We start from the raw sequence: 16,249 nt of genomic DNA on the forward strand, positions 1-16,249 counted from the left end.
CGCCGACCGACAAATCCCGATGAACTTTCTCTGCCAACACCGGAAGCAAACCTGCGAGCCCCCAGCCCAGGCTACAGAGACAGCGTCTTACTTACTTAGCCACCGGTGTTTATGTGTTTGGTCAAAACATGTATCATATTCGTAAGAGTTTTTATTATTTTACTTTTTTTTTTTGCCGATTTTAGTCAGAAGTTGAAGCAAAATCTATGCATGGTGCAAACATTCTGCCAATGTAGATACTGTTGGCCTCCATGGAACTAAATATTAATTATAAATTGAGTCATTTTTGACAAACGGGAATAGTTTTACAGATGGGACAACAAATAATCTAAGATTTCACATATCTCAGTTATTTGTCAGAAGATATCCGTTGTGTTTTAATTTTGGGATTCTTTTGACGATTCCCATATGGGCTCTGACTGACGGTTTTTCGAAATTCAGAAGTTTTAGCATCACAGATTTGTGAAAGTTTTCTTCAGCATTTTTTCGGCATTCAAGAGGGTGCATCTCCTTTAGTATTTGATGTATCAGGTTGAAACTTAGTAGGAATAATGAACACATTGATGCCTTCAAAATGGTGGAATTTTACAAAAATTACAGAGGCCTTCCGATTTTTCTCGAACATGAATAGTTCACTCAATTTTAAAAATAGACCCAAAATGACATACGTGTATGGTGGTGTTACTGTTAGCTCCAGATATTATCTTTCATATTCAGAAACCTTGCTCCATAACAATTTGAACCGTTTGCTGCCATATTGGATTTTACAAACAACCTTCAAAGCTGCAATTTTGGTTCCAATTTACGTAAAAAAAAAATTTTGAACCTACTCCAAATGGCAACAATTCTCAGGGAGTTGATTTTTGAATTTCACATATATCGATACATGACAAAGATGATTGGAAGATATTGATAAAGTCAGAGTTTATCACAAAGCACTTTTTTATTGTTTTTACAACTTTGGTCTTGGACACTTACTGTTTACTGTAAAACCTATAATATCACTGATTATGTGAATACACATTTCACTTTATTTGTTTTTATAACTTAGATCTTGTCTTAGCAGAATTATTGTTTACTGCAAAGCCTAAAAGTAGGACTGATTATGAAATCTTTATAAACAGTCTAGCTAAAATTTGAATATAAAATAAAAGTAGAAAAATATAGCGATACAGTGTATCACGGACGGTCGTATTGCAATATATTGATATAGCAATATTTTTTGTATTTATTTCACAATATGTAAAACATTATTTATATATAACAGAACATACATTGTAATAGATATTATACTAAAGATAAATCAATAATTTATGATGTACATAAAATGTAAATAACTGTGATAAACAAGGTTATAGTACTTGAATACAGGAAATAGGAGAATGTCTACTATAAGTTACAGTAGTAGGTCAAAGTTGAGTACAGTTGTATACAACTAATATTAATAGTGTATATATACGTTTAGGTATTAATCAATTATTAATTGTCAAGTCAAGCATAGTTGGCCTTAAATATGAATGAATATAGGTCTAGTTAAAGTTATTCATATCCTACATAGTATTCATATTTTCGGGCCTCCCAAATTGGGTCCCGCATTTTGTACACCCGGCCCTGTTGGGCGAGACTTGAGAACAAAATAAATTTGCCTCTTTATTATTATTATATATTTTTGTCTACTTTCAGTTTTATTGCCGTCCCTGAATCTAGTCACTAAATCAACATGGTTTCCTTTAGCTTTATTTTCCGATTATTTTATCGATTTTTGATTTTCTTGTCCACGAATATCTACACAGTACCATCCTACTTCATCTGGTTCGTCTTCCTGCAACCCTTGCGATTTTTGGCACCCGAATTATTTTGGAAAGTGGATGCTGTATTATTTAAAGGTTTACTATCGATGATTATAACATGGCATTATACAGGAGGATATCGAGGTAAGTTATTATGGGTTAGGGTTAGGGTTATCATGGATCGGGTGGTTTAATGAGGTATTATACAGGAGGATATCGAGGTAAGTTATCATCTGTCGGGTGGTTGAATGAGGTATTAATTATACATACAGGAGGATATCGAGGTAAGTTATGAGACGTGGTTTCGATTTTCCGGTTCTACGTGACAAGGAGTGGGGACACCTGTCCAGCCTCGTGGGTTTTCTCCAGGTCCTCTGGTTTCCTCCTACTGCTAAAGACCCCTACACGCTAGTTAATTATTAAAATAAAATTAAACCATATGTTAGTCCCGAAGTGACCTAGTATCTGTGTCTCTCTCATCAGTCATCATACAGATCTATATTTTTTTTTTTTTTTTTATACTCTCGATAGCCTACACTACATGAAGATCTGACCAATTGTAGCGATAGTTCGTGTCAGGGGTCATACGAGCGGCTTTTGACTCGATTACGTCAGACATTTGATTAGCCAGTCAGCATTGAGGTTTCTAGTGGATTACCCACAGTTTCGTGCACTTCACGCCAAAAGCTTGTGGTAACAGACCGTTTCATTGGCTAATCCCTCACCTCAACCAAAACGCGGTGTAGTAAAGACAAGTAAAACTTTAAAAAAACAAAACAAAAAAGTATCTGTTTTAATCAGATTGCATCATCATCTGCTTCTCAATCATCATCATCATCATCATCATCATCATCCGTATAAATTTTGTATATTTTGTGTTACAGTAATCGAAGCTGGTGATAATATCTGTAGTTTAGAAGAGAAGGAAGCCATTTTTATAGCCAATCACCAGACAACTTCTGATACGACCTTGTTAATGACAGCGCTTGGGTCTCGTGGACTCGTTAGTGGTCGAGTATTATGGGTTATGGATCACATGTTTAAATATACAAACTTTGGTTGGATCTCACAAGTACGAGGAGATTTCTTCATTGCTCAGGTTCGATTTTTCATTTTATATTTTAAAACCAAACAAAAATAATAAAACTATAACACATGGAAAACACCTACTAATATATTTATAAGACGCTTCAAGGGTTTTTACATATGGTTTGATGGTATTGTAAGTAAGACACTGGCTCACTAGCCTGGAGGTCGGGTGTTCGATTCCTGCATTGGCCGAGAAAGTTCATCCAGATTTTCAGTGAAAGCAGGACTGAGGGCCTGACAAGTACAGCTGTCTAGTCTTTCGGATGGGACGAAAAACCGAGGTCCCATGTACACATTGGTGTGCACGTAAAAGATCCCTTGACAGTTGGAATTCGATAAAAAGTTGGCCGTAGTGCCGCTGTCCGGGCAAAATTTCCCTCATAGCACACTGTATGGCGTATGCCCCTCTTCATTAGCCCAGTTCGGAGCAAAATATTAGGACGTTAAACCCCATTTCATTTCGTTAATTTTTTGATGACAATGACGTGAATACTATTCAATATGTAGTCTAAATATATCAGTAACTGTTTCATAGACAAGACACAATAGAATTATTATTACATGTGACTTGATGACGTTGACGTGAATAGGGTTAGGTAGTCTGAATATATCAGTAACTGTTTCATAGACAAGACACAATAGAATTATTATTACATGTGACTTGATGACGTTGACGTGAATAGAATTATGTCCTGTGTATTTCAAGTTCAATTACTAAAAGTTTGATCCCGATGTTAACCCAGAAAATTCATCAGGATTTTCCGGTGTGGTTCCCCCGTGTCATTCGGATGGTGCGAAAAACAAGCTCCGATGTATTGGCTTGTACGTGAAAGAACCCTTGGCAGTTGGAATTCAGTATAAGAGTAGCGCCACTATCCGGGGAAAACTTCGCTCATAGCACACTGTATGGCATATGCCCACCTTGTAAGTCCAGTGGATGTTAAACCCCATTTTATTTTATTTGTGTATTTGTGCAGGGTAAAGATACGAGACAAGCTCAACTGACAGCGTTTAAAGATCATTTGATCAATATTTACTTGACGAGGTTCAGGAAATGGATCGTTCTGTTTCCAGAGGGAGGTTTTCTTAGAAATAGATTAGAAGCTAGTCAAAAGTAAGTATTGTTTATTATACCTGTTACTATAGTTACTGTATCTAAAGTCACTGATTGATTGATTTTAAATCTCTTGGCCCTTGAAAACTAAAACAACATTGTGAAGATATGATGAATTGAGAATTTCCTGTGCAGACATTCTCCATCCTATTAAAAATACAGTGCCACCTGTAATTGTTGGTTGAAATCTTTTGATGAGCCTCTTTATAAAGCAATTGAATCGAGTCGGAAGATTATTTATCAGTGATATTTTGGTTTATTTTCTTAACTTAATGTTAAATAATCAATTTGTATGCATTTTAGCTTGCCCCTTTATTTATTAGTTGGGGGATAGATGGCAGAATAGTTAGCACGTGCGCAGGTTTGTCATTGAGTCAACTGGCATAGTTTCGATTCCCCAGGTGTACGTGACAAGGACTAGGGTCACATGTGTCCAACCTCAGTTTTCTCTGGATCCTCCAGTTTCCTCCCACCGCTAAAGACCCCTATGACCCCTATGACCCCTATGCGCAAGTGAATTATTGAAATAAAATTGAACCATATGTTAGTCCTGAAATGACCTAATTTGTGTCGAGTGGACGTAAACCCTCTCTCTCTCTCTCTCTCTCTCTCTTTCTCTTTTGTTTCCTGGCAACCCTTGCTATAATAGATATTACTGTCATATTTTTAAGCTTTGCCAAGAAACATGGTTATCCAGTATTAAATCACTGCACTCTGCCAAGGTTAGGTGCAATTAAAGTTATACTGGATACTCTTGCTGAAGACACTAACAATCCAGACTCAAATAATAAAGGTATTGACATATTTATTTTGCTTGGTAAGAGTGTTACTGCACTCAATTTACATTTCTTAATGTTGTGAAAATATTTATAATTTGTGTTGAACTTCATTGGTGTCTTATTCCGTTTAATTATTCTTAATCATGGAAACATCAGCTACAAAAAAAAAAAATGTAGACCAATCTCTCTCTCATTGATTTTTAAAATGCCATAGTTTAAAGATACAGTATGGGAGATTAGATAAAGAGCTGGCAGTTTTCACTATAATAGTTAAAGATACAGTATGGGAGATTAGATAAAGAGCTGGCAGTTCTCACTATAATAGTTAAAGATACAGTATGGGAGATTAGATAAAGAGCTGGCAGTTCTCACTATAATAGTTAAAGATACAGTATGGGAGATTAGATAAAGAGCTGGCAGTTTTCACTATAATAGTTAAATATACAGTATGGGAGATTAGATAAAGAGCTGGCAGTTTTCACTATAATAGTTAAAATCTAGATAATGTAAAGGGAATTTGCTGAAAATTTCAGACAAATTGATCTACTCTGAACCGAGATATTAGCGATTCAATTTTAGACTAGCCTTACTCATCATTATTAAAGTGGGTACGATAAAAAAAACATAGTCTCGATTATCCATCTTTTGATTTAATCATCAATGAGCATCGAACAGCAGATCTGATTCCAATCCAGTAAATATCGCAGGCTAGCGATGACATCGAGCGTTAATTATGGTCTGGATGAGTTAATTTATGTCTAATTAATAATTTAGATAAGATTTCAGGCCTAAAGAAAGACCTGCAATAGGCAGATTTAGCTCTTGCATAATGTTTGGATTATTTTAATTTATTTCAGGAGAAAAAGAATCTCACAAGAGGCCATTAAAATGGTTGATAGATGTAACTATTGGTTATCCACCAGGTGGAGCTCTCAGTGCACACGGAGTCGCTCTCGGTTGGTATCCACCAACTGATACAATACTTCACTATCGAGCTTATCCAGTGGCGGATATTCCTAAAGATACGGAAGGTCTAACAACTTGGCTGTATGCACGTTACACAGAAAAGGATCAAATGTTAGAGAATTATTACAAGAATGGTACGCTAGAAGATACGACAGAATCTCCGAAACGTGTTTTACCACTGGGTCGAACAGGTGTTTTAGATATTGATGTAATACAGATTATAATGTTCCATATGTTTTATCTTGTGTCGACATATATTCATTATGTTTATCTTCTTCGACCCATTCTATCCTTTATAGGATTATGATATGGTATTATTAGCTACTTTTGCTTTCTCTTGTGAACGATTCGCGTTTATCTTTTTAATTACTCATCTATCTGATCTAATTCTCCCCCTTTAAACGATAATATGATAAATAGATATATCATTTTAATTTATTATTATTATTATTAGCTACTTTCACTTTTGAGTATAATTTACTTTCACTTTTGAGTATAATTTACTTTCACTTTCTCTTGTGAACGATTCTCAGTTCTCTCCCTTTAAACATAAACAAACTCAATTGTGCTAATCATAGTGCATGTATGTTAGAATTATTATTAGCTACTTTCACTTTTCAATATAGTCTACTTTCACTTTTCCTATATATGACTGATTCTCTCTTGTTCGAAAGCAACATAACATTGGTTAGTTTGCGAAAATCTGATTTTGTAATAGTTGAGTAAAATGAAAGTTGTCTGCGAGATCATGCTCAATGGAAGCAGACATTAAGTCGTATGACCGAACTGAAAGAAAAATGTTTTAATATACAAGTCCAACACGGTAATGCTGCTTAAGATGTATACGGTATGAAGTTAATGATTCGGCATGGACATGGCACATTGAAAAAAAGTGTGACATTTAAATTTTAGTTGTTTTCACTTCTAATTTCTCTGTTGATATTTATTTGTCAGAAAAATAATTTTTCCCTAATATTTTGATGTTGAGGGCTATGTAAGGTATTGATATTGCCATGTTTATAAATGGGGAAAACCCATTTGATTATTAAGGGTATTATTATTAATACTGGAATATAATTTCTGTTTGGACTATATTATCACTTTAAGTATCAAATGAGTTACATAGACGAAGTTGGCTTGTTGACAATACAGTCTCGAAACATAGACGGAGTTGGCTTGTTGACAATACATTCTCGAATCCACTGGTGATGAAAATCAGTCATAATTGCAATCAAAAATCCAACTAAATATTTGGGAGAACAAATAGTTTTATATTAGTTATTGCATGGTTTTATCTTTGAAGTATGAGTTATTAACAAATTCATATTATATTGTTAAATTAACATCAATTGTGAATTCAAACTCTAACTAACCGCTTTATATTTAAACTTGAACTTAGACTGCTTTATATTCAAACATGGACCGGTTTATTTTAGAACTTGGACCGTTTTGTATTCAAACTTGGACCATTTTATATTTGGTCTACTTTTTTTTTTATATTTGGACTACTTTCATTTTATCTGTTTATTTGCTCATCTTTTTCACTATTCTCTCTCCTTTCAAATATAATGAAATTATTCATGGCATTTTCGGAGGATTCCAAAATCTGTCCAGCAACCTGTCTGTAGAATATATTCTACATGAGATTATCAGGATAATCGCACAGATGCAATACGGATTATCTAAGTGATGGACAGATGCCATATGTATTATCTTAGTGGTGGACAGATGCCTGGACAGATGCGATATGGATTATCTAAGTGGTGAACAGATGGCTGGACAGATGCGATACGGATTATCTAAGTGATGAACAGATGCCTGGACAGATGCGATATGGATTATCTAAGTGATGAACAGATGCCTGGACAGATGCGATATGGATTATCTAAGTGGTGAACAGATGGCTGGACAGATGCGATATGGATTATCTAAGTGGTGAACAGATGGCTGGACAGATGCGATACGGATTATCTAAGTGATGGACAGATGCGATACGGATTATCTAAGTGATGGACAGATGCCATATGGATTATCTTAGTGGTGGACAGATGGCTGGACCTATGCGATATGGATTATCTAAGTGGTAAACAGATGCGATACGGATTTTCTAAGTGGTGAACAGATGCGATATGGATTTTCTAAGTGGTGAACAGATGCGATACAGATTATCGGAGCGGTGGACAGATTTTGAGGTCTAGCCATATTGTTTTTAAAATCATTCATGTTTTGAATTTGTATAAACATTTCTAGCGTAACTTTATACTATAATATTTGGGTTCTCATTCTTCCAAAATAGGTGATGTGGGAGGGAGGAAAATATCTGATGTGGGCGGGGGTTTATTTATTTTGTTAATGGAACATGTGACTAATTGACTTCCCATAAACATCACATTTGAAGGTTCTACGTCAGAAAATCTCTTACATGATGACCAATTGTTGTATTACTCAGTTAAACCTAATACAAGCTTATTTACCAACTGTTTATTCACGTTTATATAATTGTCATGTTACGTATCTAAACTTTATTCTTCCTGTATACAAAGTTTATATACAATCAAGAATTAAAAATAATTGAAGAGTCTAGGGGAAGAACGATCGAAGTCATATTTTTGTCTTTTGGACGAGAATGCTTGACGCGAACAGAACGAGTGGGTTTAATTACCACTTCAAAATGATGTTTAATACAAATCATAATTACCAGTACAACAACTGACTTCCACTTTTCAGCCAAATTAAAGTCAAATAAAGGCTACGATGGACGTATTTGTCCGGGAGGACATTTCAGAAGAGCCTTGGGTTGATGTGACTCCGATAGTTTTTACCTGAAATTGATTGTTACACAGAAAGATTTTTTACAATTTGCTACCAGATGGCTTAGTTCGTTCTTCCCCGGGGCTCTTCAATTGTCATCTAGATCTACACAAGAAATCAAGCCAGATTATTTTTTTTTTATTTTTCTATGACCTTATATTTCAACAAGTGACTGCCTCTTTATGTTTTTAGGTTTTTTTAGTTGCATTTTTAAGAGAGAAAAACAAAAGTACCATAAAGCATAGTTTTTTGTTTTAATCGGGAAAATCAACGTTTTTTTGTAAATATTAATCTATTTTAATCATATTAAAACCACTGGTCACCATTTTGAATTTTCTTAGACGCCTTTTGATTTTTCAGAGCTAAAGCCTGTTATCCATTTACCTTTTCACAAGTTATTTGGAAATGGCCCCATTACCGACTTTTTAACCAGGGAAAATGGTTCTTAATCCAAGCTAAAATGTATGGAACCCAGATTAATTCATTAACATTTGATTCAGAATACAAAACTGTAATATCAACTGCTTGGATTCCAACAAATTGAAGAGTTGTAGGGTAAAAGATTTTACCCAAATCCTTGGACAAACCAATCTAATTACTAGTTAATCAGGGTCCTAATCAAAAAGTTTTACCGAAACCCTCGGGTAAGTCAATCTAATTACTAGTTAATCAGGCTCTTCATCTATAAATAAGTAACTGAATGCTTGTCACAAGTTGTGTGAAAACTTTTAAACCTTATAGATTTGAAACTAAACGCAATCAAGAGCAACTAAGTAATTTTTGTTTTAAATTAGTCTTTTAATTTGTAAGCAGAAGTTTCAATAGATGTTCCCAAAGAGAGGAAATTTACATTGTATTTTGTATAACGTCTGTAGAGGATGAAATATGTTTGGTATTTTCATTTCATTATATCATTGTCAAATACTGAACAAACTGATATTCCTTGTAGAAATTCATCTTTCATAATATTATAGGTTGTCAGGGATTCAGAAACCCTTAAATGATGAACAGTGGTTTTAATTAATAAGGCTTTTTTCATGTAATTTGGATTTCATGGTCTGGTTGATTAAGGGAATACTCTACTCGACTTTATGTATTTTACAATAAATCATGGTGCTATCAATGTAAAATTTTCAGGAAATGTTCATATAGCCAAAATAAGCCTAATCAGCAGTTTTTGGGGAATTTGTTTATTGGTTAACATGGAAACGGAAAATTTTATTTTTATACTTACAATAAGTCGTTCTCTAAAAGTTTACAACCGATCTGACTGAAACTCATACATGTAATTTTCAGTTATCTAAATAAATATTTAGTGTCAAGCATAATTTTTACATAATTAATGAATAACAACACTATGTAGATAACTGCAGGGTGAAATGTACTGGGAACGTTTTAAAACAAGTCACAAGTTTCTATCAGAGAATGATTCTTTTTAAGTTTAAAATTAAATTCCCCATTTCCATCCAAAACTGCTGTTTAGTGTTATTTTGACTATTTGAACAATTCCTGAAGATTTAATGTTTATAACACTGTAAGAAGTGAGTTATTTTAAAATGTTGAGCAGTGTCTTCCGTTAATTCTTTTACTATTATAATAAATATTCATCCTGTAGATTAAGATAACTGTGTTGAAATATGCTGATATTATTATATTTGTTAAATGTTATTGTTTGGTTTTTTTTTTCATAAACATATTCTATACTGTTGCTTTTTTACTAGAATTTGGTAGCTCTGATCAATTAGTATTGTTTTCTAATTTTATAAAACGTGAGTGGTCATTAGTGACCTGGATGGTTGTGACTATTATCGTTCTGATCATACCAGTGTGTAGCTTAAGTCATCGGGGGGGGGGGGGGGCTTGGATGGCTGAATGGTTAGCGTGCGCGCGCTGTATCATAAAGTCTGTCATTGAGTTGACTGGCGTGGTTTCGAATCCCCGGTTGTACGTGACAAGGAGTAGGGTCGCCTGTCCAACCTCGTGGGTTTTCTCCGGGTCCTCCAGTTTCCTCCCACTGCTAAAGACCCCTACGCGCAAGCGAATTATTGAAATAAATATTAAACCATATGTTAGTCCCGAAATGACCTAGTTTGTGTCGAGTGGACGTTAAACCCCATTTCTCTCTCTCTCTTAAGTCATCGTTACTGATATGTGAAAGTTATAATGTTGGATTTAAAATAGGTACGTTGTTCTGGTTCTCATGGGTTCTGAGTCCGAGAAGTAAATTGTGAATGAGTGACGTCATAAACGTAATACTTCATCACGTGACCTACTGATTAGAGCCAGTGGCATAATTTCAAATAAATCTGGAGCCATGGTGGCTAAGTGGGTAAGATGCTTGCTCGCTAGCCTGAAGGTCGCATGTTCGATCCCTTCATTGTCCGAGAAAGTTCATCAGGATATTTCGACATGGTTTCTCCTTGTCAATGCTGCAGGGTGGAGGGCCTGAAAAACCGAGGTCCTATGTTTACATTGGTGTGCACGTAAAAGATCCCTTGGCAGTTGGAATTCGATATAAGAGTAGGCCATAGTGCCGCTGCTCAAGCAAAATTTCCCTCATAGCACACTGTATGGCATATGCCCGTCTTCATTAGCCCAGTCGGGGCAGAACAGTAGGACGTTAAGCCCCATTTCATACATAAGGACTGTATTTCATCTAGATTAAGGAATCCTTTTGACTCGGTACTAAAATCGACTTGTCCCCACCTCACAATGGTGCATGTCTTTTTACCCAAAATTCTGGTATTTACTGAGTGGGAATGCGGGAATCCAGCGTTACTATTGCTACATGACTCGCATAAACCAGGCTACTCACCGTATAATTAGAAAAGAATATTTTTTGAACAGGGTTAGATGTTTGAGTTTTATTTATTATATTTTAAAACCAATAATTAATAAAACATAATATATGTATATTTATAAATGTGGAAATTCTTTTGCTTAATGGACGACTGTATAACTTTATCCTTAATGGACGACTGTATAACTTTATGCTTAATGGACAACTGTATAACTTATGGACGACTGTATAACTTTATGCTTAATGGACGACTGTATAACTTTATGCTTAATGGACGACTGTATAACTTATGGACGACTGTATAACTTTTGCTTAATGGACGACTGTATAACTTTTGCTTAATGGACGACTGTATAACTTTATGCTTAATGGACGATTGTATAACTTTTGCTTAATGGAAGATTGTATAACTTTTGCTTAATGGACCACTGTATAACTTTATGCTTAATGGACGACTGTATAACTTTTGCTTAATGGACGACTGTCTAGTACACGTTTCATGTGTGGAATATTGTCTATTACTTATTTCATCTGTGGAATATTGTCTAGTTCATGTTTCATCTGTGGAATATTGTCTATTACGTATTTCATCTGTGGAATATTGTCTAGTTCATGTTTCATCTGTGGAATATTGTCTAGTTCATGTTTCATCTGTGGAATATTGTCTAGTACATGTTTCATCTGTGGAATATTGTCTAGTTCATATTTCATCTGTGGAATATTGTCTAGTACATGTTTCATCAGTGCCAGTGGAAATGACAAATGATAGAAACTGTTTCTTGTAAATTTTTATGTTTGTGTAATGTTCTTCATTGTTTCCTGTACCATAAACTATCTAATTGCCTCTCGAGACGTCGATTGAGCTGGTCAACTGTTCAATCATAACTTTGAGGATCTACAGAAAATAGCAAGTCTTTGTAAGCTCTTAGAATTATTTGTTTTTAAAATCATATGTTTTTGTTTGAAGTGTGTGTAGATGTGTTATATCAGCAGATGTGTTATATCTGTACAGGTGTGTTATATCTGTGAGCAGGTGTGTTATATCTGTTTAGAATGTTTATAACCCTACAGGACAAGTTGCGTATGTACAATAAACAAATTCTGCCATATTTTGCCCAAATTTATACAAGGATTATCGAAGGTACTTCAGGATAGGATAAGAAAATTCAGTGGAATATTCAATGTCCTTTTACAAATTTAACATTGTTGAAATACGAACAGTTTTAAGTGATTTTAGACTTTTATTAGTCTGACTAAAAAAGACAGAATGAGACTAGGCCTATTAGCAAATTTAATCGGCAATATAGACCCAAAAATATAGGTTGGATAATCCTGGTTGTAGATTCAAATCGACTTGAAATTCTGTTAATATTTACCTGAAAATGCCGGACTGTTGCCTGATAAACCCAAATTATAAAACAGTATTAAAATCTAGATTTGAATTAGATTTATTCATTAATAGAAATAGAAATAATTAATTTTGATGCATGTGATAGATGGTAGATATCCCTAATATTGTTTATTTCTTCAGTTTCAGAAAAAGAAAAATCGGGGATAATTTTTTTTTTAGATTTCAAATGTTTCAAATACCGGTAGATTATGGTAAAGAGACATTTGAGTCATAAATTTTTTCTAATTTCTAGTTTGTTTGTTTGTGTTTTTTCAAAACTTCCATAGAAGATAAGAAAAACAAAAAATGTAGCCATTTTTTCTTAATCTGGATATCTGTTTTTAAATTGCAAGCTGTAGGCGAGTTAATTCTTAATACTGGACTATCTGTATCAGATTTAATTGAAATTAATTTTAAATTTTAATTCCAAATATTTTTTTGTTTGTGTGATTTTGAAGTTCACACTATAGTATAATTAGATGGTAAGACGGTGAAATGTAGACTAAATTATTATTACTATGTAATTATTAACAACTAAGTGTCTACATCAGAGGGGGAATAAGTCAATTTACAACGTTTCAGTTGTCAATATGTAGCATCTCTTAAACCCCAGTCCTGACCAGTTAGTACCATTAATTTAGCCAGAAACAGAATTTGTTTCAAGGTTTAAACATTTTACCTTTTAAAATTTAGAAAGTTTGAACTATAAAAGGTATATTAGCTTGTTATTGTAATTATGATTTAAATTTGGGCTTGTTCATATTTTACAGCACCCCTGAGAAGACTCTCCCCCCCCCCCCCCCTCGTTGCTCTGAGCTAGTTACGGCCCTGGGTTATTGGAATTATGGTTCAAATTTGGGCTTGTTCATATTTTATGTAAGTAACTACAAACTCTGTCAAAATTCAGTTTTAATCTATAATTGCATTTCAACAACCGCTAAATATAGATAAACCATTGTTGCTCTTAAATGCTGCTTTCCCAGTCGGTGCAGAAAAGTAGGATTATATTTTTCTTAAATGAAACAGGGTTTGACATCCTACTTTTCTACACCAACTGGGATAATGAAAGCAGGGAGTTTGTCAATTTCTTTTAAATGTATGTGTGTGGATATTTTTTGCTAGAATAGTTCCCAGTTCATAAACACTATATTTTGTATTTTTGCCTTAAAAAAAAATACTCAATGATTAGAAATCAGGGAATCCTGAAATTTGTGGAAACCAAAAATTGATTTTAGTTTTCTTGTGATAAGTAAGATGTCTTGACGAGAATTATAAGCATTTTGATACCTGTTTGCTCACCTATTTTAATTAATATAATAAATGAACGAGATTTTAAGGACTGCATCTTGAACTGCCCTTAGTTCTGTTACTTTGTTAGCTATCCTCGGTAAGGATGGATGGTATTTGTTGTATTACTAGTTGATCAAGACTAAACCTACTCCACTGTACTAGTTGATCAAGACTAAACCTACTCCACTCGACTATTGAGAGTCTGGAGCCAATACAATGAGTTTGTCATGATACAATAATTATAAGTTTGCCGTGATCACAATACAATAATTATAATCTCCATCATTTGTTTTAGTTACACATAATAAAGAAGGGACTAAATAATAAAAATCCATTGGACCAGGTAGTTCCAAATAATACAGAGATAGTCCCATCCTTACCAAGGTTAGCTAATATACTGAAACCAGGACAAGATGTAAAACCATGGACATGTCGCTATTAATTCACGAATCCATGGTAAAACCACGGACGCTATTTATTTACTAGTCCATGGTAAAACCCGGTGATATTAGTTTAACTGTTGACTTGTAGATTAGAAAAATATTTAATCACAGTCTGGCTAAATAACAAATGGCTAGACAATAGTTGACAGTGTGTAATTAATTATTTATTCATAGTCTGGCTAAATAACAAATGGCTGGACAAGAAGAATTTATTGAATTGTTTTTATAAATATAAACTTATCTTTTAACCATAAACAAAAGAAGGATATTTATAAATGTCAATTTTTAAAACATATTTTTGGATATTTTTCATTAATTGTTTTTTTTTTTTTTTATCATTGTCTTTTTATTTAAGTAAATTGCTACCTGCAGATGATGGTGGAAGCTAAACATTGTAGAAGCAATTGTATAATTGAGTCTGCCCTTGGTCGCTGTTTAGTTTGTATACATATTTATAACTATTTGTGAAGACTACCAGTGGTTGAGATCATTTCCTTACTGAAAATTCATCTTGCAGGAAATCTGGGTTCGGATAGGGTTAAGCTTGCACTATAACCCAGGTATTTTTAATCTCATCTATTTAGCACTAATTTCTTTCACATTTATTCAATATCAAATCTTTGTTTGAAAATTTATAAAATCATTTAAAATCACCCAAAATCATCTAATTTGTTCTTGTGTCCAGTTTAAAGCTGACCATTCAGTTTTGATAATGAGTGTCGAATTTACAAGCGTTTAATTTCTCAATCACTGTTCAAAAATAAAACCCCTTGATTAAACATGCATTATGCAAGAACAGTAGGACGTTAAACCCCATTTCATTACATTTCTGTGATTATTGCAAGTCTTAATTTAGGCTTCAGATGTTATAGAAATTATAAATTAGATCTTTATTTAAACAACAAGCCCAAAATCAACTCTGTAGACCCACGGATGGCTCGGCTACAGCTCGGATTTAAATAGGATTTCACTTATTGATAAATTCAAATATGGCGCACCCTGATGAGAATACGTCAGTTAGATCGAGGCTAAATGATAGAGTGTACTTAGCGAGGCCGCTGTAGAGCGTGCCATTGAAAACTTTACTTGATAATCGAGATATGTAGGTGGAGTTAACGCCTGCCAATCAAACAATCGGCTAAGGTGAAGACACATTTCACTACCATTTCTAGTCAAATATTACAACGATGATAACTATGTTCAGAATAAAGTAATTTGACTGAAATTTTCAATATATTCGTCTTTCATCATCTACTTTTGAACTGTTATAGCAAGAATGGCCAACTCTCTATAAAAATCTCCCATAATGTATCTTTAATAATGATTAATATTTGAACAGTGGTCAGGAAATTAAATACTTGTAAATTGGACACTCATTATCAAAATTACTCAGTCCGCTTTAAACTGGACACGAACAAATTAGGTGATTTGGGGTGAATTTAAGTGATTTTTACAAATTTTTAAATAGATTTGATATTGAACGAATGTGAAAGAAATTAAATGATACCCAAGTTATAGGGATGTCTTTCCTTAGCCCCAACCCTTTGTGGTTCCCACTTCAGCCAAAGCAGCCTAAAATAGCCTGTCCGCTACCGAAATCATTCACTCTAGTCTAATGTACGTATAGTATGTATGTTGTGTACACATGTAATTATTTATTATCAATATGTATTATATCATTTTAATATTAGATTAAATAAATATTATTTGTATTGACTTCCAACTTGTGTATTCATAGGGGTGGGTAAGATACTGGCTCGCTAGTCTGGAGGTCGTG

At 34.0% G+C, this 16,249-nt stretch overlaps 1 protein-coding gene across 1 annotated transcript; it reads left to right on the plus strand.

Annotated features, from left to right (window-relative positions):
- The first annotated feature begins 1,983 nt into the window (after positions 1–1,983).
- On the plus strand, positions 1,984–16,195 carry LOC126820338 (acyl-CoA:lysophosphatidylglycerol acyltransferase 1). The gene is made up of 5 exons (XM_056101306.1): positions 1,984–2,011; positions 2,675–2,889; positions 3,857–3,993; positions 4,665–4,786; positions 5,630–16,195. Exons 1-5 carry the CDS (start codon positions 1,984–1,986, stop codon positions 6,043–6,045), a joined length of 918 nt encoding a protein of 305 aa, XP_055957281.1. The 3' UTR covers positions 6,046–16,195.
- The last annotated feature ends 54 nt before the right edge of the window (positions 16,196–16,249 follow it).

This window comes from Patella vulgata, chromosome 5 (genome assembly GCF_932274485.2).
Source record: "Patella vulgata chromosome 5, xgPatVulg1.2, whole genome shotgun sequence".
NCBI lineage: Eukaryota > Metazoa > Mollusca > Gastropoda > Patellidae > Patella > Patella vulgata.